At 42.8% G+C, this 24884-nt stretch overlaps 1 protein-coding gene and 1 long non-coding RNA gene across 3 annotated transcripts in view; one reads left to right on the forward strand and one right to left on the reverse strand.

Moving 5' to 3' along the window:
- Positions 1–3023: 3023 nt before the first annotated feature.
- The window catches only part of LOC111142267 (guanylate cyclase 2C), a 79728-nt gene continuing 57867 nt past the window's right edge, over positions 3024–24884 (reverse strand). For both annotated transcript variants that reach the window (XM_022495319.1, XM_022495320.1), the window contains 11 exons: positions 24613–24745; positions 22046–22183; positions 21193–21281; positions 19486–19577; positions 16388–16546; positions 13163–13355; positions 11284–11458; positions 8723–8821; positions 7013–7107; positions 4857–4933; positions 3024–3630 (listed from right to left, as the gene is read on the reverse strand). In XM_022495319.1, the coding sequence (XP_022351027.1) occupies positions 3453–3630; positions 4857–4933; positions 7013–7107; positions 8723–8821; positions 11284–11458; positions 13163–13355; positions 16388–16546; positions 19486–19577; positions 21193–21281; positions 22046–22183; positions 24613–24745 (1428 nt within the window). In that variant the 3' untranslated portion in view covers positions 3024–3452. The remainder of the gene's footprint in view (positions 3631–4856; positions 4934–7012; positions 7108–8722; positions 8822–11283; positions 11459–13162; positions 13356–16387; positions 16547–19485; positions 19578–21192; positions 21282–22045; positions 22184–24612; positions 24746–24884) is intronic.
- Positions 20814–22823, forward strand: LOC111142268. The gene is made up of 3 exons (XR_002640256.1): positions 20814–20878; positions 21223–21445; positions 22753–22823. It is a non-coding gene; the product is annotated as an uncharacterized LOC111142268 (long non-coding RNA).

Raw genomic sequence — 24884 nt, forward strand, 5'->3', positions numbered from 1 at the left:
GAATGTCACCCAGTTTTTGGCATTCTAAAGTGATGCTATCAAATTAGTAATGACTAGTGATTTGTGACTCTTAAGCACTCTAAAAATGAATTGAGATTTTCTATAACTGTAAAATATACACAAAGGCTTACCACAAAAAATGAAAAATATCTAATAATTTTATATTGATTTCATGCAGAAATGATAACACTTTGAATATACTGGTTTAATTAAATATATTATTAACGTAGGTTACGTGTTTCTTTTTAAAAAACGTGACCACTAGAACATTTAAATTGCATATGTAAAAGGAGATCTAGATAAATGGCAAGACATACCACGTTCATAAATTGGAAGACTCAACATAGCCAAGATGTCAATTCTCCCCAAACTGACATACTGGTTTGGTGCAAATGATATCAAAACCCTAGCAAGTCTTATTAGAGCTGTATATAAGTTTATACTAAAACTTACATGGAAAGGCAAAAAAAAAAAACTATAATAGCTGAAACAATTTTGCAAAAGAAGGATAAAGTGGGATGAAGCGCTTCACCTGATTTTAAGATTTATTATACAGCTACAATATCAAGACTATGTGGCATGGGAGGAGGGATAAATGTGTAGATTCATGGCATAACATAGAAAACCCAGAAACAGAAGCCCTCAAGTATATACAGCTGATTTTAATAAAGTTGTGAAGCAGTTTTCTTGACTGGTAAAAGTTGAAAAAGGCTGGGTCTGACTTGCCTTCTTTTGTAGAGTGGAGGGGAGTAAGAGACTCTGTTGCAATGTTGTTCTGTGGGTCTTGGGGTCCCTAACAAGTCTGTTTTCCTCTTCCCATGCTCTTTCGTTCTCCTTTGCTTGTGTCTTGTATTGCATCACGGACTTACAGTTGTACCAAGAGGGGAAGATCAGGGAGAAATGAGTCTATGCCATCTTGTCTGGACCAGAGGCCCTCCTGTACTCTTCTTCTAACTTCCTATGACTTTATTATTTTTTCAAAATAAAAAGCTAATAAATGTCCATATGAGGCTGACATAGTTCTATTGGGCTGCACTGAGTGGGTTCCATTGACTGGTTAATGTAACTCCCAGCTGAGTCCTTTAAAACTGCTATGGAAATTATTGTCTTCTCTCCCTCCTCTACTTCTGGCATCTTCTTTCAGTGGGATATTATGTCAAAGACCTTATGTCAACATAGTTTCTATTTTCTATTTCTATTTTCTCTGCCATTCTGAGGATTTAAAAATATTTACAAAGTCATTTCTTGCTTGATCATGGCCTAGATCTATCTGGTCACCTGACCTATAGATCAGCAGATCAGCCTTTTATGATGTGAGATTAACTTTGAGGGAAATCTTTTTCCTGCTTGAGGTCTGAGGAAGTAAGAGCTGCTCAAGTTTTTTCCTTTATTTTTATCCCAGATATCAGTTTTTGAACAGTTATGCGTGTATATATATATATTTTTTTTTTTTTAAAGATTTTATTTATTTATTTATTTGACAAACAGAGATCACAAGTAGGCAGAGAGGCAGGCAGAGGCGTTGGGGTGGGGGGAAGCAGGCTCCCTGATGAGCAGAGAGCCCCATGCGGGGCTCGATCCCAGGACCCTGGGATCATGACCTGAGCCAAAGGCAGAGGCTTAACCCACTGAGTCACCCAGGCGCCCTGCATCTATATTTTATATATTTAAAAATCACTCATATTTAATTGAAATTGAAGTTTAAAATCTTGAGTATTTGTTTCTTTAGTTGTCTCCTCTATAATTTGTTATGTTCACTGTTTTCTAGGGGATTATAAAAAAGGAAAATAAGGTAAAATTGCCTTTTTCATTTAAATCGTAATTCCTTTCTTGATACTGGATATTTGGTACTAAACAGGAAAAAACACATAGCTATTAATTTAGTTGTATTATTACTTCAATATATTTTTTGAAGATTTTATTTATTTATTTGACAGACAGAGATCACAAGTAGGCAGAGAGGCAGGCAGAGAGAGAGGGAAGCAGGCTCCCTGCTGAGCAGAAAGCCCAATGTGGGGCTCGATCCCAGGACTCTGGGATCAAGACTTGAGCCGAAGGTAGAGGCTTTAACCCACTGAGCCACCCAGGTGCCCCTACTTCAATATTTTTAAGTCAGATCTTGCATGTCTCAAGAGGAGTATATATCAAAGGTATAAAAAATTGATTCTAGGATTTCCTGTATTCCTCTTAAATTTAGTTCTTGTTTCTACCCAGTACTTCCCCTTGTACTTTTTTCACATAGAATTCTTGGGTCACAAACTTTCTGAGCTATCTTGCACGTATGCAAACAATTCTTGCTTTATAAGCCTATTTCTTTGGAATTGTGAAGCCACTGCAGAGACGCCAAGGCAGAAATCACAAACTTCCAGTTTCCAGGTAAGGACTCTTGCCGCATATGAAGGGCTAACCCTATACATCAGGAGATAATTTATTATTTTTGATTTTACCCTTTTCCAGGTGAAGGAGAAAATATTGCCTGTTTCCTGATCTCTGGTGTGGTTTTTGTGGTAGAGGCGGGGCAAGAGTTATGTGGTCAAAACAGTTTCCTTCAGATAAGCGACAGAAGTGTTACATGAGCCACAGAAGTGTTACATTCTTGCCTTTCTGATTCTAATCTACTTCACACCAGCTGCCCTTTGCCATTCCCCCTGAGATTTCAAGCAAATGAGTCATGCTGGGATGCCATAAGAAGGGGGGGCAGAAGATGGCCGCTGGATGGCAGGAAGGGGATATTTGCAGAGTTTCAAGTATTTGTCTTTTCTAGTAAATAAGATTTGACCTTTATGTTAGATTGGAGACAGATGTAGGCCCTGCCTCCCATAATAGAAGGCTAGACATAAAATCTTCTTGTGTGTAGCGGGCGATACTGAACATCCAGTTTCTTAGCCCTGAACGACACTGCTAGCTTTGCCTCGCCTCCGTGCTGGGGGCTGTCATCCATTGTCCAGTGAGCACAAGATGGTGGCCGGCGAAGATGGAAAATGGCTGGGTTGCTGGAAACACACACAGACTCGGTACCTTTTTAACTTTTATTCTTGCCTACCATAGAGCATATTTTCTGCAAAAATTATGAGTTAAATATAATTTAATGGAGATAGGGTATTTAAAATATAATCGTGACAATTTAAAAACGCTCATGAATACAGAAGGAAAAAGAGCCAGCCAGTAAACCAAACAAAACCAAAACCAAACAAATGGGAGTAAGAACACAATCTCTTCAGTTTAGAGACAGTCCATCTATTCTTCTTTCCCAGGGGGCAGCTCCCCAGAGCCACTGTTGAGATCAGACTTCAGAGTAAAAGGTAATTTTTGCACCGCGTGTGTACATCTGATTCACAGAAGCCAGTCTGTGTTCCCGCCCTGGCAGCCAAGGCCAAGCCAAGCGCATCACAGTCTGCCGCTGCTTGGAGGTCTCTGGGACACTTGAGGCCACCGCCTTAGTGCAGCTGTGCTTAATTCGCTTGGTTGCTCTCCTTGTCGGTCGTGTTCAGCTGCAAGTACTCCAGAGTGCCCCGTTTGTAGCTGGCCACCCGTGTGGGTTTTCGGCTTCTTATCCCCGCCGCCTGCCTTTTCTGTAAAGAGTTCGCGAGCATGTCGGAAAATTCGGCTTGCAAGCGCTGCTGATTCTCCCTGGGAAGAGAGTGGGGAGGGAAAACGGAACTTCTCAGCAATTCATACAGACTATTTCGTCCTTCCAGAACAATCAGTTCCGTTTACCAAATACTTATTTGAGTGCTTAGTCCGCACTAACCACGGGAAGCCCAGAGAATAGAGAAAGAGCCTTGCTTTTGATGGGCTTATAAGAGCTGTCATCCCTGCTCTGTGCATTTGTGGAAAAAGCAGGATACATTTCAAACAGAAAATTCTATTTCACCTTAGGTGAGCCTGGTGATGGGTACTAAGGAGGGCACGTATTGCAGGGAGCACTGGGTGTGGTGAATAAACAATGAATCTTAGAACACTGAAAAAATTAAAATTCTATTTCAATTTCAAAGTGGAATGACACGCTGCTCGGCTTTGGAAGAGCGGTTACGTTTCCACGTGCCACTGCAGGGAGGGCAAACAACGCCAGGACAATAGCGGTGGGGCCCTGCAACCCAACCCTGAGGACTTGGTCCCACACATTCTGGGGTGTGGATCTTGTCTGGGGAGGCCTCTGAAGGGATGGAGGGTTTTAAGAGTTTGGAGCGGACCTGGGGGCTCCAATAAGGGGCCAGCTCCCCTGTGGCCCGGGGAAGATCTGGCTTGTTTCGGCTTCCCTAGAGGCTTGCCATATCTGGGTCCAGCATCTGAGAATCTGCAAGCCAGGGTCTCTCGACCATATCAAGAGCCACCCCAACAGTCATGGGACTGATTGCAACAACCAAATGCGCAATGGGGTGACCCTCCTGGTCACCATGAAGAGAACTGAAACCTGTTCGTTAGACCTGAAACTTGCCCTTCCTCATCTGTGGGAGAACACAGCGTCCATGTAATCACCCAGAACCACAGGCCTGGCGGGGAGGCAGGGGAGGGAAGGTCCTGTTTCCATCAGGCAGCCTAGCAGAAAGCTGCCGGCAGGGGTCCAGTTGCAGAGTGCCTCTTGGCCACCAGAACGCCCTCCTCTGGTCTGAACCAGATCTGCGGGAGGTGAGCCGTCCGCTCTCCTCCATTCTGAGCGTGCCTGGAACACCCAACTTCTGGCAGCCAGAGAAGGGAGGTTTCTAGACTTCTCATGTAAGTAATCCCTGGCCGTGTATTTGATGTATCATTGCCACTGGCGGAGCACTTGCCACCAGTTATGGCTGTACACAGCAGGGATAATAAAGCCAAGACTTCCACTGCCCTGTCCCGCCCTGCCACACCCAGCAGCTTACACAGTAGGAGGGGTCGGCAGGTTGTACTCCTGGCCCTTCACCCCCGTCAGCCAGTAGGTAGTCTCAGTTCCTCTTCCCTGGGGAGACAAGAAAGGTGGGCGCCATGGAGGTCAGTGAGATAGGTCTGTTCTAGCCCACAGCGCTGACAAACATCCATTTCCAAGAGACCCCTCACTTCCCTGTTTCTCATGAGTGTCCACACTTCAGCGGAACCGTTCTTTTTTTTTTTTTTTTTTTAAAGATTTTATTTATTTATTTGACAGACAGAGATCACAAGTAGGCAGAGAGGCAGGCAGAGAGAGGAGGAAGGAAGCAGATTCCCTGCTGAGCAGAGAGCCCGATGTGGGGCTCGATCCCAGGACCCTGGGATCATGACCTGAGCCGAAGGCAGAGGCTTAACCCACTGAGCCACCCAGGTGCCCCCAGAACCCATGTTCTGATGAGATTTGCATTCCCTCCAGACACATCTTTCTTTCCAAGTGTCTTTTTAAAAATACATCTCTCGTTCCCCAGATGTATTTTTTTTTCAAAATACAGTTTTCTTTTTTCCCCCAAAAATATTTCAAAGTGTCGTTATAGCAACATCAAAAGAACTCTAAATGAAAAAAGAAGAAAATTTGTGTCCAATCCTGCTTCACTAAGACATCCAATTGGTTTTCATCACCCACTTTTTCTTTGAGCCCTTTTTGCCACAAGATTTCATGACAAACCTTCTGCCAATTTCCCCACCTTAAGCATGTAAATTACAAACACGTGTTCATCCTAAGACATGTTTATTAAGTGACATTTGCTGGACCCATCTGGAGACTATAAAATGAATGGAAATGTATTGGAAATCCTGTTTTCGCTAAAGCTTGTATTTGAAAAGGAGATGGGAAGGCTATATATTTAAAAAAATCACTCTTCTTTAAAGGTTTATTTGTTTGAGAGAGAATGAGAGTGCATGCACGGTAGGGAGAGGGAGAGAAAGAATCCCAAGCAGACTATAGCGTGGAATCTGATGGGGGAATTGATCTCACGACTCTGAGATCATGACCTAAGCCTAAACCAAGAGTCAGACACTCAACTGATTGAGCCACTCGGGTGCCCTTTAAAACCGGTAGTTGGCTGGCTGGGTTTGGACTGCAGTCATCCACACACCACTCTTATGCTGGGGGGAATGCTCTGTGCAGAAGTGTACTGATAGTGAGTGTGATATGAGGGCACGTCTACACGAAAGGAGGCTTTTCCAAGTTGTGGTCACATTGTAAAGGCCAGAAGCACTGTGGCTTCTGGAGACAGATCATCTTCCGATCAGTAGTTGGCTTCAGACCATTTGTGAAAGGACTCGAACGACCTTTGAAAAGCAGCCCAAGAGCCAACTGGAGAAACTTGGAGATCAACAGCCTGGGGAAGAGAGACTGTGATTCTCCATCCTTGGCATGCTTCCTGATCACCTCGAATACTCACTAAAAATCTAGTTTCCTGATCTACACCCACAGAGGGTCTTTCTCAGCAAGCGTGGGGCTGCAGGTGGCAATCACAGGTCCAAAGCTTCTGAATGGTAAAGCAACCCCTGGAGAGGTGGTTTTAGAGAGAAGCAGCAGTGATAATAAGGAAGTGAGGGAGGCATGGGAGCTTTGGCTTAAGTTAAATAAGTCCCCAGGCACCTAAGCGGTGCAGCGGGTTGAGCGTCCGACTCTTGGTTTCACCTCAGGTCATGATCTCAGGTGGTTGGGCTCGTGCTCAATGCAGAGTCTGCTTGAGTTTCTCTCTCCCTCTCCTTCTGCTCCTCACCCTCCTCCCCGGGCTCTCTCTCTCTCAAATAAATAAATAAATCTTAAATAAGTAAATAAATAAATAAGTTCCATCCCAGACCTTAGCTCTCGGCTTTGCGGGAAGACATGGAAGCAAAACTTGGAGGTATGTGAAAGAAATGGTGGTAGCATTTTATAACATATCAGTGTTAGTTCAAAATATGAAAAAAGCTCTGAGTTTGCATTCTTCTGGGGGTGGCTTCTCCTACAGGGGGTAATGGGCGATCACCACAGGGAGTGCAGAAAAGGATTCTTCATCTTTTTGCTCCTTGACATTATTGACCATGGGATGTCCCGTCTCCAAGGAGGGGACCCACAAGTGAGTGCTTTTTCTGGGTCCCCTCCCTGTGGACCCCTTACCTTTAAGTATGTTTCCCCTCTCACTTCGTACAGGAACTGGCATTCGGTTCTCTTCAGGATGGCTATTGTGGAGCCGCTCACATGAATTCTCAAGGCTGGAAATGCAAAACAGTCAATGAAAATCTCCATTTTGAAGTCTATTCTAGGAACACATTTGTTTCCACTTGATTCAGGACAGGTGTTACAGGAGTTCTTGACAGCTGAGATATTTTGGTGAAAGGGCCCTTAAAAATATGACCTGTGAGACAAATACTATCACACATGGGATGAAAGAGGACCTGGCATTGCTTTTTGGGGTCCTGAGTGAAGAGGCTCCCGCAGGTCATGCTCGAAAGATTCTCCCTCCTGCTCAGAGGGGTGCCTCCTGAGTCTTGGTTTGGATTTAGTTTGTGGTGCTGAGCTTGACAGCTGCAATTTGGTTTTGGGTCCCTGTTGTGAAAGTTCTAATTAGCAGCTTAAGTGTTGGCAGCAAGATGGAGATTCAGGAGAGAGTGACAGGGTCATGACTTTTTTAGGTGTTACTCTTTTGAGGTACTGCCATCCTTCTGACAAGCGGTTGGTGGAGTCACTGACATTCATGGCCCACCATCGGTATACCGCCGTTCCCACCGTGCGGGCCGCAAACAATGACAATAGTAAGGATAATGGCGGTCCTATATTACACGCCTGCCATGTATCTGAGGATTACTAAATGCTTAAAATACATCATGCCAACTCCTTCCGGAGACCCTTCCAGCAAGACTGGTATCCCATCCTCTATTTATTCCTTCTACCTTCTGATGCCTAGAAAGATGAGTAACTACTCCCCCACCCCCGGCTTATACAGAGAGTGATCTGTACAGTTATAATGGTAACCCAAATCTGTCCTTTCCTTTATACCATGACTTTCCTGTACAAACCAGTAAGAGCTTGTCAGTAGACTGCCAAGATACCACTCTCGCACCTGTGTTTTTGTTAGCCCCGCCTACCAAAGCTTGCTTTCTCTCTTATCTAGATCTCTGTTACTATCATGGTCTCCAATATTTATTGAGCATTGGGGCGCCTGGGTGGCTCAGTGGGTTAAGCCTCTGCCTTCCGCTCAGGTCATGATCCCAGAGTCCTGGGATCGAGCTCCACATCGGGCTCCTTTCCCATTTTCCCCTCTCTGTCTGCCTGCCTCTCTGCCTGCTTGTGATCTCTGTTAAATAAATAAAATCTTTTTTAAAAAAATTTATTGAGCATCTACTACATGGAGCTCATGGTGCCTCCACTCTGTCAGGTGAATGCAATAAAGGCTTCTGCATATAATAAATACTTATATTTTCCTTTACTAAAGCCAATTCTCAGGAAAACAAAAGAGGAATAGGAAAGCAAGCCAGTGTAAGCTCCATATCTAGTCCACTGAATTTTTTTTTAACTTACATGGATTTATGCTAAATATCATGACTATTCCAGGTAGAGCATGCCTGAATGCATTGCAAATGAACCAAAACGAACAGAAATAGTCTACTAATGAGCTAAAAAGGAAGAACACAGAAATTCTCAGGCAGTGGCAACAACGAAAGCAAATGTTGCAGGAACTGGACTGACTGAGGCCCATGTCTAGTCCATGTGGAAGGTGACTCTTCATCTCACTAGTTCTTTGTAGCTCCTTATTGTGCATTTTATGTTATAGTTCCCCTCTCCTGCAAGACACAATCCTCCTCTACGAAAAGTGATCTCCTTTCTTACGGAGGCCCGTGGATTCCATCCTCGAGGCTGTGTTGACGGTGTCTCCAAATAGGCAATAACGAGGCATCTTGATCCCCACGACTCCAGCGGCGCAGGGCCCTGAAATGCACAGAAAGCAGGAAGTGGCGGCAGAAGCAATCATGGTGTGGAGTTAAGGTGGGGAAGCCTTTTCTCAGCGTCACAGTGCTGAATCCTTCATTCTATGGGGTGTGAAAAGTGAGCTGTGACTTTTGTTAAATGGATATATTCAATGAGGAAAGCATTGTTACAGCAAGACAAGCTTCTAGAAGATATTTTGCTACAGACAGCACAGAAAACTACATTTGCACAAAATAGGAAGGCATCCAGAGCTCCAGGCTGCTAAGGTGGGAAGTCCTTCGTAATATGTTTAATAGGAGGTTCTCGGGGAGGATGAAAACTCTCCCGCGGCTGGCCTACTGTGCCAGGCCACACAGCTCTGAGCTCTTAACGGCTGGAGACCATGCTTCACTCAAAGGCTCAGGGGCCACATTTTGTTTAATTTACTCAGACTAGCATTCTCAGACTGGCGACACAATGATGGGAGACCCAGAAGACGAGGACTTGCATTATTGTCCCCGGGCACTTCATGCACCACGGTGTGAATGCAGACGGATTGCAGAGCCTGCGGCATAAGGGCTTTCTTACAAGAACCCAGAAACCAAGGCGAGACCGGGCCGAGCAGCATACTGGGTATGGAAGAAGGGTAGTTACCCAAGTATTTGTGTGGAGTGACCTAATGTGAGGAGTGACAGATTTTAGACGTTAAAGAGTAACTCAGAAATTGCAAAACCGGTTTTGGATAAAGGGAACTTGATTTTCTAGTTGGCTTATTGGGTTTTGACCTACATGAGTTTCTTTGTAGGTTTATCCTATAGATTCTCTGTGATTATGAACATTGAAAAAAAAAAATCAAAATACCGGATCTTCCTTTGAGTGTCGAGCCCTTTGTTAGGTTCAATGCAAAACAACACAAAACAACCGAACAAGAGCAACGAGAAACAAAAGCAACGGAAGCCTATGGAAGGGAAGGGGCAGGAGAGGCAGCGACTAATTCAAATCTCTGATCTATGCCTGAGGTCCGCTAGGTCCAATTACGCTGTCTCTTTACTCTAACATGGGAGTGAAGCCGGGAAGGGCCAGGTGGCAGAAGATTCCTGCAGAAGTCTTGCCTTCAACTATCAATATTTAACTGCCACCTCTTAATTTCTGAGGGCTAACCCCCTCCAGGTATGTGTGCCTAATATCTCTGCTCACTCCAGCTCAATGTGGTGAAACTGAGGCCCTGGTAGTCGCCTCACGGTTGCGTTGGTCACAGTGGGAAAGAAATGGGGCCAGAACCCAGAGCTCCGTCCTCCATGACTCGGCTCAGTCACTGAGCTGCTGGCCCTCCATCCAGGCCTGGCAATCTGTGATAGGTCAGAAAAGGGACAGCCTGCTTTTGCTGGCTGGGGAAATGACCAAGAAGTCCCCTCATGTATATATGGAGACATCTCTGATATATAGCTGTGGACATGATTGTGGCAGAAATTTTTAACTTCTATTTACTTTTACTTTGAGAATCTCCTGGATCATTATCAAATCAGTAAGTGTTTACTGCCAGGCTCTCTGCCAGGCATTGTAGACAGAGAATGACTTTTGCAATGCAGTTGTCTGGTCCTTGCCACACAGCCTGGAGTGATCTTGGGTTTTCTGTATTTTGAGTCTTCTGTGAGCCATGGAAGGCAGAAAAAAAGCAATGACAGGATAGTGTAGGGAGATGTGATTTAATTTAACACAAGGAAAGGCTGTCTAATAATTATCATTAGTAATGGAGTGAGTTGACTTTGGAAACAGTGAGTTTTCAGGGAATCCTGGGATTATTCCAAAGATAAGTATTACTTGTCTTGGAACCTCTAAAAATAAGTTGTGCCTTATAAAGGATTACTCTAGATGACTTCCGAGTTCCTTTCCAACTTCATTTTTCTATAACGTTTGTAGCTCATTTTCTCAAATCTCTACGTTCTAGGGTCAGTATCTTTCATGGCCTTTGAAGTGATCCGTGTATTTTCTGTACCATAGATGGGGGTAGGGAGGACATAAATGCCCTTTCATTGTAGGAATTTTACCCCCCTTTTTTTTTCCTTGTAGATAATCCAATCCGTGAAAGATACTATATTAGTGTAATGGGGAAAACAAAACAAAACAATAACAATAACAGACGTTGGGGGCAGGGGAGAGGGAAGGAGGGGAGAGGAAATAAATTAAATAGTAAATATAGGGACTTAAGTAGGAGGAAGTCTGGAGGCTGTCATTTTAGTCTGTGGTTGGTGTTTATCATTCCAGGAGCCAAAGGTTGCTACAGAATGTGTTGTTCCCTAGAACTCTGGAAGGAGGTTCGAATTATGTCAGGATGTGTAATGGGATGTCATATTTGGCAGGCAGATTCAAGAGGAAACTGCATGGGAAAATCGATCACATCTGGAGACCCTTTATCCTTTCTGATTTAGTTGGTTCACAGAGGTTCATATGATTCCCATTTGGTACCCTGTTTAACTCCGTACCAGAGTGAACTCCAATGCGAATCCATATGGGGAGGCCGGGAAGATGCTCCAGCTGGAAGGTCCCCATGAAGCTGAGGATGTCCAAGGCCATCTTGGCAATGTCGATTGCATGCCGGTTGCCATTCCTCTTGGGTAAACCACTGGCCACCATGTAGGCATCGCCAATGGTTTCCACCTGTGGAAATAGTTGCTCGTTAGTGGTCCTACCCCTTCGAAAGGCAGAAGAAATAAAAAACAAGCAGTTGATGGCACATCAAAACAAAAGCTTTTGAGAACTCAGTGTGAGCACAGCCCCATACTACTTTTCTGGGGACTAGCCCAAGAGCAGGTCTCTGCTAATTTCTTTATGGTTTTATAGTCTAGTTAAATGAATGGTAAAGCAGCTATAAAATATTTTGACCTATGAGAGTACTTCATAATAATATAAACCATCTAGATGTGGTGACACTTTTATAATGTTTACATAGTCTGAATGGTTGTATATAATTTCAGGAACATTTGTAAGTACCAGAAAAGTCACCTTTAACACTGAACATTTTTTCTCATGTCCTATTTGAATAATTGTAGGCTCCTTCAAGATGTAATGTACATTCTCTCTCTCTTTTTTAATTAATTATTTATTTATTTATTTTAAACATTTTATTTATTCATTTGACAGAGATCACAAGTAGGCAGAGAGGCAGGCAGAGAGAGAGAGAGCAGAATCAGGCTCCCTGCTGAGCAGAGAGCCCAATGTGGGGCTCAATCTCAGGATCCTGAGATCATGACCCGAGCTAAAGGCAGAGGCTTAATCCACTGAACCACCCAGGCGCCCCTGTAATGTATGTTCTTACAGTATAGCGATTTCAAGCCCTTTCATGGTAAGTAAATTTGTATCAACAGTATCCTATAAACGTTCTTTGATAAATGACCTCTCGTTTAAGTTTATTTTCATAATCATATAGTTCATGTTTGTTGGTAGTCAACTTCTCTCTGCCAACCATCTCTAAAACGCATAACCATTTCCTATCCAACAAGAACTATTGTTCATATGCCTTTCTGACCTACATAGGGCGAAGACAGTGCTAAGACAAACCCTAAAAGGGACATCTTCTCTGTGGGTAATAGGCATTATGACAGACTGTTACATGAGTGACCTCTAAACTTTACTTGAGCTTATAGTATTTCAGGCATATTGTTTATCTCAATAGCTTTCACAATAACCCACTGAGTTAGGTGTTATGATCATCCCATTCTACAGATAGGGAAGCTGAAACTTGACAAGGTTCAATGTATTTTATGAGGTCACACGGGTAGGGCCAGTTGGGATTTGAATGAATAGCGCTAAGTTACTTGTTCCACAAGCTCTGCTCCTTTTCCAACATGAAAACGTGGGAATTCAATTCTCCTTTACTCTTCTCAGACATTATGAGCTGAAAATGTGTCTGCACTCTAGTCAGAGTACTGAACTTACAGAACGTTCTCCCTGTTCTTCTTTAGTCTTCTATGAATGCTGCTTGCTATTTCAACAACAGATTCCTATTCTACTTTATAACTCCAGTGTCTTCTCTGCTTCCTTGGCAATCAGTCTACACACTGTCCATTTTTTTTAAAAAGATGATTTGGGAGAATGCCATCTTCTCTCTGTTTAGTACCCAAAGTTCATTCCTGATGAACTTTATGTTGTTTCTTTCAAACTGCTTCTTAAAATCACAAGGGCATTTTGACTTCTGACCCTTGTAACTCTTTTTTACTTCCATGCATCTTTAGCTTCAGATTCAACCATGAATTCATGAAATCTTAAATTAGGACAAGATCTGAATAATAATAGGAACCAACCAACTTTGGCTGTTGGCCAGGGGTAGTACAACCATTTCAGCCTGTTAGGTGAAGTGGTTACCTTGTACACATCATGGTGATCAAGAATGTGGTCAAAACTCTTGTAGATGTCATTGAGCATGTCCACCACTTCCATGGGTGTGCTGTATTTGCAGATGGTGGTGAAGCCTACAATGTCACTGAAGTAGATTGTCACTTCCTCATACAATTCAGGCTCCACAATTCCCTTCTCCTTCAGAGACTTTACCACTAGCCTAGATGAGAAAGGGGAAAAAATGACTTCGACTTCAGTAATTTTTTTTTTAATCTTACATAAATCTTTGAGACAGTAGTAACAACCCACAAGGAATTCTAGAATTGGGGTGGGGGTGACCAGGAAGCAAAGACTGGTTGCACATACTGACTGTGGCAATATATTACTTACACACACATATGATACGCGCATTTGAACTCAGAGGAATATATGCAGGTTTAGCATCAACTTGGTACTTGATTATTAACTCTAATAAGCATGTTAATATAACTCTAGCACAGATATAACCCTCATATGTATACACACTTGCCCACTTTTTGCCACTCTATTGACAGTCAGCTTCTTCTAGATGTAGCTCTACATTGAGAAGCTGAGGAGAGTGTGTCATTAATGTAAGAGTTTGAATTACTGCAGCTGTCAGACCTGACTTTTTTCTTTAAAAATTTTTAAAAAGATTTTATTTATTTGAGAGAGTGAGTGAGACAGAGCATGAGAGGGTGGAAGTTCAGAGGGAGAAGCAGACTCCCCATGGAGCTGGGATCCCGATGCGGGGCTTGATCCCGAGACTCTGGGATCATGGCCTGAGCCACCCAGGCACCCCAGACCTGACTTTTTTCATTAGAGCCAAGTTTTGCCTCCCAGGCATATTTTACATGGTACTGTTTAATATCACCATAAAGGAACAATGCATTTAAAAATTAACTTTGATATATTCTGAGCAAGAACTTATTTGATATATTTTTTGAGCTAGATTTGGGTCCTTTAAAAAGCAAAGTCAGTTACCATGTCAACAAGTTAAAATTATGGTAAAACTGCAGAGGTCAGATAAAAACAACTTAGAATATCTTTGTTGCAGAAATCAAAGGAGTAGTATATCAGACTCAGAATTCAGAGAGAACCACAAAGAAGGAATTCCACACCATACTTTTTTGACATGCCAAGTTGTCCTTTCATTGAGAAAATGGGTGGGGCCAACATGAGGCTTGCTGCTCCCTGTCTGCCCTTAGGATCTCTCTGTAAAGGATCCAAGTATGGAACCACTAGAATCAGAACATGGCTGCTGGGAGGTGCCATGGTCACTGAGATCACTGAGGCTTAAAAATAAAGTATGACGCTCACAAGGCCTCACAGCCACTAAGGGCAGAGCCAGTATTCAGTAACATCCCGCCTTTCGGTCTTTTTACTGCAGGGCATCTCCTCCACAACCCAGACCTTGGGTATTCATGGAGACAAGGAAGATCTGGAGGTATGCTGATTGTATTGAAGGAGGCATGTCTGCCATTCTCCCAGAAAACAGTTCATTAACTACAAGGACATGTAATACTCGTGGTGAGAACCTCCAAAGCATCGAGGGAAGTCTTTTCAATTGGTGCAATGATAAAGCCTGGGACCTTTGAGAAACATCCCTGTGATGTGGTTGGTTTGATTCTCAGGGCACTTCTGGGGTGGTGGTTCTTGACCTGCCCAGTATAAGGGTACAAATTTTTTGAAGGCTACATAAACGTTATGATAAAATTGGATATTTCACCTTCTTTACCCTTCCTATTACTGCTTATATCTGAAAAGTCATATGGCTTGGAAACTGGCACATTACCCAGAGAGAGAAACTAATGTTGGGGGATAAATGGAAGAGCAGTGACTCAACCTGGCGAGCTTTGGTAACAGGCTGTTGCTGATGTAAGCAGATTAGCGAACACAGTGGATGTCTTGGAGAGGCCCCCCCACAAGAAGAAAAAACTTCTATTTTACCATCTCAAAAGCCAAGGGGCACTGTTTAAATAAGTTAAATAAGTGTTTAAGTAGTATCTGGTTCCTACATCCTGTCTTTGTTTATTTGCAATTTTGCCATAAATATTTCTTTTTGATTCTTATAGTTACTGTTGGTGTATGTTTTAGTTTTCTTGTACAAATATACATGCTTTTTACATGTACATTTTTTACAAGTGACTTGCACTGGAGGCACAGCGTATTGCAGGTGTTGATGAGAAACGTGTTATATAACCTTTGACAATCCAATGAAAACATCTACCCACGGAGATGAAAAGTAGAACACAGGGAATACAGTTAGTACTGTGATAATACTGTTATATGGTGACAGACGGTAATTAAACTCACTGCAGTGAGCACTGAGAAATGTATAGAATCATCAAATTACTATGTTGTACACCTGAAACTAATAGAACAATGTCTGTCAACTGTACTCAATAATTAAAACAAATAAAACATCTACCATCTAGTAGTCGAAGTGGCACATTACACCAGGAGTAAGATTAAAAGTCTGAGGTGGCGAGCCAGCTGTTACGAATCCTTTGAGTATCATTATTGGTTAAGACCACTGAGGATGACACCCTGGGAAGGCAGCCAGATTATCTGGATGTTGTTTTTTGTCACCACTCAGCAGGAAAGGCCGGGCTAGGAATTCTGCATCATACAACTAGCATTTATGAAGCTCTGATAGAAACTGCCATCTCTGATGGGAATATTAAGGGCTCCAGCCTATGCTCCGGGTACCACTCCCAGCCTGCTCCTTGGCACTCTGGGGACACAAGGATTCTGCGATAGGCTCCCTTAGGGCACGGATGACTGAACAAAGCATGTGTGTGTCTCCTACTTCTTCACTCAGGTTTGCCAAAGAGAAACTGTCTCTTTATTTAGAAGACAGTTCCCATGGACTCAAAATCATTCCTTTTGTAACGCAGAGTTTGTATTCCAAATGAAGCATGGGTTCAGAATAAAATAATAATTAACACAAGTTAAATACAAAAGTCAGACATCTCACCAACTGAGCCACCCAGGTGTCCCTCTTCTAGATATTTAGAGTACAAACCAGACCAAGTTTTAACAAAGTATTTTTTTTTAAGCTCAGTAATTTGCTAAAACTTGGTCTGGTTTGTGGAAAAGGGAATGATCCTATATACATATAAAGGAAAAAACAATACTAGACAAAGATGCTGATGCTTTCTTTCTGCTGGAGGGAACAAGGCAGACCTGCGGAATCCTGTGAAACTTACCAGGCAGGAGGACTTGCCTTACCTTGGGAGCAACATAAAATTAAGTCTGTCAGCTCTGTCCCTCTCTGCCTTGTACAGCTGGGTCCTTTCCTCCACCAAGTGTTCCAGATTCCGAGAATAGAGCTGGAGACGTCGGATTAAAGTGTCCATATAACTTTCACTTTTCTGGTCGTGAAATAGGCTGTATACGGTAATAGATAAAGAGCATAAACATCCAGTAACAAAGTGGGAAAATATGATACGACAGTTAATGAAAGAAAAAAAATAAAAATGGCCAACACACATTTAACAAAATTAACCTCTGGAAAAATTAAATAGAAATAGATGTAAGTTTTTTTTTTTTTTTTTTTTTTTTTTTTAAAGAAAACCAAATGTTAGAACAATGGTAATCAATGGAGGTAAGGAGGTAAAACATACACTATGACCTTTCTGGAGGGACGGCCTGGCAAAATGTGTCATGAACTTAAAAAGGACACACACTGATCAGTCCACCAGTGCTACTTCTAGGAACTATCCAAAGGAAGCAACAGGAATGTGCTGAGAAGTAACTACAAGAGAAGCTGGAGCATTCTTTATAATAACAAACATATTAAGGAAAAAAGTTGATAAAATGGCAAAAATGATTGTTTTTAACTTCTGAAAACCAGTGGTCATCTACTGACAAATGGGTGATGTTTCTTCTTTCTTGTTTGCTTATACCTGTTTTCTGAAATTTTAATAATTTACAGTACAGGGAGAACATTTTTTTTTTTTTTTGAAGGTTCTAGCAGTGGTAAATGCAACGATAAGAGAAGGATCAAGAAAAGCAAAGCCGAGGGGTGCCTGGATGGCTCAGTCAGTTAAGCACCTGCCTCAGCTTGGGGTGTGATACTGGGGTCCTTGCATGGAGCCCTGCATTGGGCTCCCTGCCTCACCGGAAGCCTGCTGCTTCTCTCTCTCCTTCTGCTGTTCCTCCTGCTTATGCGCTCTCTCCCTCACTTCCTCTCTCCTTCTGTCAAGTAAATAAATAAAATATTTAGAAACAAAAACAACAACAACAACAACAACTCTGAGCCTTCTATTACCTCCTTAGAACAGAGAGCCGGGCTCCCACAGCGAAAAACCCAACTCGAATGATTTGTTAGGCCAAGGAGAAAGACCAGACGCCAGCTTTTGGCAACGCCCGGTGGGTCTCGGTGCAGGGCTTGTCAGGATGTACATTGAGCGCCCGCAGCATTGTTCAGGATCGAGATAATGTTTATAACATAAATGGTGCCATTGAATGGGCTGAATAAACCCTACCACTGACTATTACAGCAACAATTCTAAGTTACCACTTCCAAGCTCAAGGAGAAGATAGCCTCCGTCATAATCCCCTGGGTGGGGAGGGATGTTTGTTAAAAATTCGATGTTTCTGAGTCCTACCACAGACCTAAATGACTGGAAACCACTAAGCTTGGGATTGTGAAATGGTGTTTTTTAACAAGTTCCCCAGGGGTCCTTCCTTGAGGCCAGTATAGCATCTAGTTTGGTGAGGGAGCAGGTGTAAAGGATGAAGATAGATTACCATCCTTCGTGATGAATTGATTCAATTAAAACAGTTTTCTCAACCTTGACTGCATATTTTAATCACTGGAGGAGCTATTAATACTCCTGATGCCAGCCTGCTCCCCAGAGCAATGACATCAGACTCTCTGGGGCAGGACTCTGGCACTGGTTTCTCAACCCCCCCCCACCAACCCACCCCAGGCCATCTCGGTGTGCAGCCAGTTTTGAGAACCACCCTATTCAAGGCCAAGTACTGGGGGCCCAGTTTATCTTCATGAGTTTACATTTCATCTGTCACACATACAGTCCCATTTGATCTTAGTAAAAGGTCTGTGAAGAAATGAAAAATGGGCAAGAATTACATCATTTATTATTTTCTGCTCCTTTCACACAAATGAAAGATTAGATGTACCAATCAATGACCACCCTTCCATGATTTCACTCGACCTCATCTCAGACCTGGGCTTTTCGGCTCATTAAGTATCTGAATCATTGACTTAATGACAACTATGGAGAATTAGAGCTGGAAGGAATTGCCGAAATCGTCCTATTAAAATACAGTTTTACTAATAAGAAAACTGACATCCAGTTAGGGTAAGCATTTTGCTCAATGTCCCACAGTAAGCTACTACTAGATCCTAGTCTAGAAATCAGAACTACTCTTACTTCACAGTTATTTTTCTCACTCTGCACTGTATATAACTGAAACATGGAAAATCTAGAATTGAACCTTACTGGGTAACTGTGTGCTTTTTTGTTTTTGTTTTTGTTTTGGATCCTGAATTATAATCTGATTCAGGGCACAAGTCTTAAGTACCAAAGGCCAAAGTTGCTGATTTTAAGATCTTAAGAAACTTCTTGAGCTTAAGAATTATTCAATGGCTTTGCAGATTCATAGGACTCATGCCGGTCTTCTAAATACCAATTACCTGCAGAAGGGTCAGGGAACTTATTTACATTTAAAGATTTTACTTATTTATGAGAGAGAGCATGAGCACACGAGTAGGGGGGAGAGGCTAAAGGGAGAAGCAGACACATTTCTGAGCACAGAGCCAGACAGGTTGGGGGGAGGGGAGGGCTTTATCCCAGGCCCCTGGGATAAAGACCTGAGCCAAAGGCAGATGCCTAACCAATTGAGCCACCCAGGTGCCCCAGGGAACTATATTTTTAACAGACATATTTATGATCAGTCAGAATTTATTTTTTAATCAGGCAAGAGCTGCTCTCGAGTATTTAACTTTTCAAGTGATTATTCCATAAGAAAATGGTCTGTCTGTCCCCATCTCCTTGTATTTTTTTTTTAAGATTTTATTATTTATTTCACACAGAGAGAGAGAGAGAGAGCAAAAGAGGGAACACAAGCAGGGGGAGTGGGAGAGGGGGAAGCAGGGACTCAATCCCAGGACCCTGGAATCATGACCTGAGACACTTAATGACTGAGCCACTCAGGCGCCATCCTTTTTTTTTTTGAGCAGGTGTTGTGGCCTGAGACTTTTCATTAGAACAGGCATTCCAATCTAAGGTGCCACTGAATGCCAAATCTTATTAGAAAAATCTGAAATTAGTAAGGAAATGTGAAAGTTCCCGTAATACCCAAATATCTTGGCCAGTGTAGACTCAATTTTCTTGAAATCTGGTCTCTTCTCTGGATCTTCCTCCCAGCAGTTTTTTACAAGTAGATAGACCTGAAAGAAAGAAGGGGTGGACTGGCTTAGGGGGCAGCATCCAATCCTACTGTCTTCCCTCCATGGGAGTAGTTGATGCAGGGAATATTTGCAAAACAACTCAGCTCTGACAATGAGGATGAGATTTCTGAGTTCCCCTGAGTCTGTCTCTGTCCCGCCCCCCCCCCGCACCACCTTGCCTCACTGTTCTAATGGAACGAATGGAAGGAGGCATTTCCCCCCTGAAAGGACATGTGACAAAACTACAGATCTCTCAGCAAGAACTACAAAATGGCTATTTTCCCACTAGAGTGATCTAGTTCAGGTGTTAAACAGACACACATCCTAAATTAATGAAAAATGTGATTTGGACAAGGCTAGATTATTGGGAGAGACAAAATGCTTTACAGATGTTTGCAAGGTTTCTGTTGCCAAGGACAATAAATTGTTGGGGTTAGTGGGTACGTGGCAGTGATTCTTACAGGAGGCTCTTCCACAAGGGTTTCCAACCAGAGGTACCAGCGGAATCATGTGGGAAGGTTTCCAATTTCTTATGCCCAGACCCTGCCTCAGGAGATTCTGATTTCCAGTAGTTCTTCCGTGTCTGAGTCAACCATGGTCTGGAATCAGATGACCCTCTTTCTGACCTATCAGCAGGGTCAACAGTAACCTAACAATACCTCACCACGTCTGTGTCATTCACTTCACTCTGGCTCATCACGTGTCACTTTATCATCTCATGTCAACACAAGAAGGTTGAGTACAGTATAAAAGAATATTTTTGAGAGAGAGAGAGAGACCGTAGTCACATACCTTCTGTTTCACTATATTGTTACAATTATTCTATAATTATTGTTGTTAATCTCTTACTCTGCCTGATTTATAAACTAAACTTTAGCATAGGTATGTATTTGTAGGGAAAAAAAAGAACAGTATTTATAGGACTCAGTGTTATCTGTGGTTTCAGGCATCCACTGGGGGTCTTGGAATGTATCCTGTTTCTAGATGCTAACATACCATTTGTAAATCAGTAGGTAGGATTTACAAGCCTAATAAGGGTGTCACACGGACATCTTGATCTTTTAGGTCCTAAAAATTGAGAATGTGATACGGGCTTCAGGAGCCAGCTCTTTCTTGAGTTGGGAGAGGTGAGAAAGTACGTGGGGAGCGTGACAGGCTGATAATAATGGTACCCAAAGGGAATGTCCCAGATCTGGCTTCTGGAGCCTGAGAATGTCACCTTATTTGGAACAGGGATTTTTGAAGATCTGATGAAGTAATGGACCTTGAGATGGGAACCTTACTGTGGAGTATCTTGGGAGGTACGTGCAATCCCATGAATCCTTGTCCACGGGGGAAGTGGAGGGAGATTAGACCAAAGAAGAGATAAGATTGTAACCATGGAGGCAGAGATTGGAGTGTTGGGGCCACATACCAAGGAATGTCAGTAGCCCCCAGAAGCTCCTGAAAGAAGAAAGGAATGGAATCTCCTCTAGAACTTCTGGAGGAAGTATGACCCATTTCAGACCTCTGGTCTCCAGAACTATTAGGCAATAAATCTTGGTTGTTTTAACCCACTGAGTTGCTGGCAATTTATTAGAGCAGCCCAGAAACTCGTGTAGGGGGAGGCACTCACTTCCAGTTCTTTTTCCTCTGCCGTTTCTAGGAATAGATCTGGGCGGAAGGGCTTTCCTCCGTAGGCATTCTCCACTCTGAAAATCTTCTCTGATGGGATGAGAATAATTGAAATTACAAGAAAGAATGCAGCATGAAAACACTGTAGCAGCAGCCAGACTGAGTTGGTCCCAGCCCCACTCCACAGCCATGGGTGCCCAGGGTGAAGGTCACAGAGCCAAGGCCAGCACTCCAAAGGATGACTGTGCCACCAGGTAAAAGGGTGCGATGTCCACTTATACCTGGGAGGTTAGCTTAAGTTAAGGTTACTAAGCCGTTAAAATGTAACTCAGATACCACTACCTTTAGCAGTTTTCCTCTGAGACCCTAGCCCTCCCTCCCTCCATCCCTTAGACACCCGCCCTCCAGGAGTCAAGACCTGGGACGTAATTGCTCAGTAAGCAAGGACTGGATGAAAGCGAGGAAGCATTTGCCCCTGTGCTGAGAGGACACGTACAAAAACTATAGATCTCCTCTCAGTAGGAACTACAACACTTATGTCCCACTAGAGTGATCTAGTTCAGGTGTTAAACAGACACACGTCTTTTGTTAGACTCGGAAGGGAAGGGGGCGGGGACTATAAACAGAGCTTTAACTGACAATAATAATACTGCCGGTGACAACACCTGGCATGTTATGCTCTTCCGAGCGCTCTAACATTCACACTGTCAACCCCTCCGTAGCCCTGTGCCATGTGCAGGGCGGATATGCCATCAGTTCTGCAGATGAGGGGACTGAGCTGTGATCACAAAGAGGTGAGGTCAGCCTGGAATGCAGGCTCCCCGAGAGCACAGATGAATGAGTCTGACTCCTACCGTTCTGGTCCCGGCAGCTCAATGTGTAGAAGGTTTCTCTCCGCAGGATGATCTCCTGGGCAATGATCCCGTAGCTGTACACGTCTCCTTTCTGGGAGATGTTGGCTTGGCGGAGGTGCTCCGGGGCTGTCCACAGGTCTGTGCATTCAGCATTGAGATTGCAAAGTCGAGGGAGATCAGTGGCCCATAGGTCTCCAACCCGCTTTTGTTCTTGAAGTCTCTATAACATGTACCCTGAATCCGAGTGGCCTTGAATTTATATGTCCCAAACTTTGGAGGAGTTTATGCTAATGCTGGTGACAGTGGTGGGGCGGGGGACACACACCCTTGCCTTTTAAGTGAACTATGAAATGTCAGGATTTGGGTGAGGTCACGTAGCAACGTCTTCCCTAAAACTTCTGGGATCAAAGTGCTGAAAACCCTCCAGCCTACCTAGAGCAGCTCCTGGTGTACAGGAAGTGCTCGGGAAATATATGTAGAACGAGAGTGGTAGAATATGAGCAGCTGAGGATTTAATAGCTTTTGGGACGTATGGCATACATCTATGAAAACCTTCATAAATAAAAAATATATAAATTTATATATTTTTATTGTAAAATATAAAATGCATTTATATATTTTGTGTCAGGTAAAAATATTATGTTTAATATATATGAATGCATGTTTAAACACATTTAAATAAAGAGCCTATCACTGATATTTTGCAGATGGGACCTATTGGCAGCCTCTAAATCCGCCATTGCTCACAGATGTGTTTTTCTGGATTCCCAAGGTATCCTTTAAAAAATAATTCATGCAATTTGGGTGCCTGGGTGGCTCAGTTGGTTAAGTGTTTGCCTTCGGCTCAGATTATGATCCCAGGGTTCGGGAATCGAGACCCGAATCGGGCTCCCTGTTCAGCCAGGAGTCTGCTTCTCCCTCTGACCCCCTGCCCCACGCGTGCTCTCTCTTTTTCTCAGAAAAATAAAAAAAATTAAGACAAAATAATGCATACGATTTTCTCACATTTTGTGCCTGCTACTTCTGAACACTTCCCATGTAGTTTACTTCATACCAGTGAAGCGCTTCTTTGTTCCATGGTTGGTTCCTACAGACACTTGGGTTTTGAACCCTATTACATAGCTTATTTAGTAACAATAAGGGCATACCATTAACTTTCCTCCATCCCATGTAAATTTTTTAGGATCACCTAGCTAGCTCCTTCTAAACTTCTTGCGATTCCTGTCTTCAGCGGTTTCAGTGAAAAGAATCTATGGACCCATGTTGTGAGGTGCAGCGGCACGCCTGAGCTGAAGCAGGTTTTCCTCATTTGGTTTGCCATCTAAATGTTCATTACCTTTTTGAATTTATGTCTTCTTAATTTAGGTGACTTGTGATTCCTATACGATTGATCCTAATGGTTTGGGGTCATAGAAAAGGTAAGCAGATCTACGTGTTAAAATTTCAGGTAACCAACAGCACAGACAGGTAGGTATAACTGGTTGGTGTTCAAGAGAAGAGCATTTGACCAGCAATTCATCTGATTTTGTGTTGTGGTGAGTCCCTAATGAAGGAGATTTGCTCCTCCACATGTAGGTATTTATCAAGGATTTACTGGATTGAGTCCAATGTCATGCTTGATGTGACTGAAGAACTAGGAGAATTGTAATTTTTCTTTCATTTATTTGTTTTTTAAAATTAATTTATTTTCATTTATTTATTTTAAGTGGGCTCCATGCCCAATGTGGAGCCCAGTGTGGGGCTTGAACTCCCGACCCTGAGACCAAGAACTGAGCTGAGTTCAAGAGTTGTACGCTTAACCAACTGAGCCACCCAGGTGCCCCATGATTTTTCTTTTATGAAGAGAAAACTGAAGGATTGCCAAAGAAAATTAGAAACAGAATTTAAGTTTTGGATCTAGGTGGTATTTTAAGGCATTATATATGAGTGCTAGATTTCTGAGGCTATTTGAACCTGAGTTATAGTAAAAAATGGATAAATGTTCAACATGAAAGACCCTATAAACACTGCAAATCACTTTTCTTTGTGTTACTTTTTTTGATGCTTATTACAACCCAGAAAGGGATAGGTAAGAATAATTTTACTAGTAAGAGAGTTTTTCTCCTTATCATTATAATTTCTTATCATTATCACAGATAAATGAATGAGAGTTTGGAAATAGGTCTTCGGCCTTGAATTCTGTCTTCCTGGGCAAATATCTTGGGCTCTTGGAGCCTCAATTCTGTCTTCTACAAAGGAAGAGGGTTAGAGTGCTTGACTTCTATGTCTCTTAAGACTCTAACCTTGTCTATTTTTTCACCAAGTTCTGCTTCCACAGCCAGTAATTTCTTGGTGATTTCCTCCCTGATAATCAAGAACCACACAGATGAAGGAAACCCACAGAGAGGGTTTGCTCGACTCAAGAAGGACTTGTTGGAAACTGACAAGGGTGACGTGCTGGGGGACCAGCCAGCTCTTTCCTCCTGTGGCTCCAAGTCTTTATTTTCTGACCAGCATCACCACACCCTTACATGGACTTGTGAAAATTTTTTTCAGGGAAACCAGTAAAAATGTCATTCATTACAGACCTTTTTTGGGAGGCAAAATGGAATTGCAGCCAAAATCAGTGATCTTCACCACCATTCTACTGTCTACCACACAGTTGGTGGACTTCAGGCGGCCATGGACTTCGGTCTTACTAGAGTGCAGGTATGACATACCCTGTAATTTTTCGGATGACAGGGAGACAGATAGGACACTCTTCAGCTTCTTGATTATTTAAAGAAAGAAGTGACATTCTGAAACCATTTCAGCATGCCGATAGAATCACATGACCAGATTTTAAATTTAGTTCCATTAA

The sequence above is a fragment of the Enhydra lutris genome, unplaced genomic scaffold (genome assembly GCF_002288905.1).
Source record: "Enhydra lutris kenyoni isolate GAN:26980312 unplaced genomic scaffold, ASM228890v2 scaffoldscaffold7, whole genome shotgun sequence".
Taxonomy (NCBI): domain Eukaryota; kingdom Metazoa; phylum Chordata; class Mammalia; order Carnivora; family Mustelidae; genus Enhydra; species Enhydra lutris.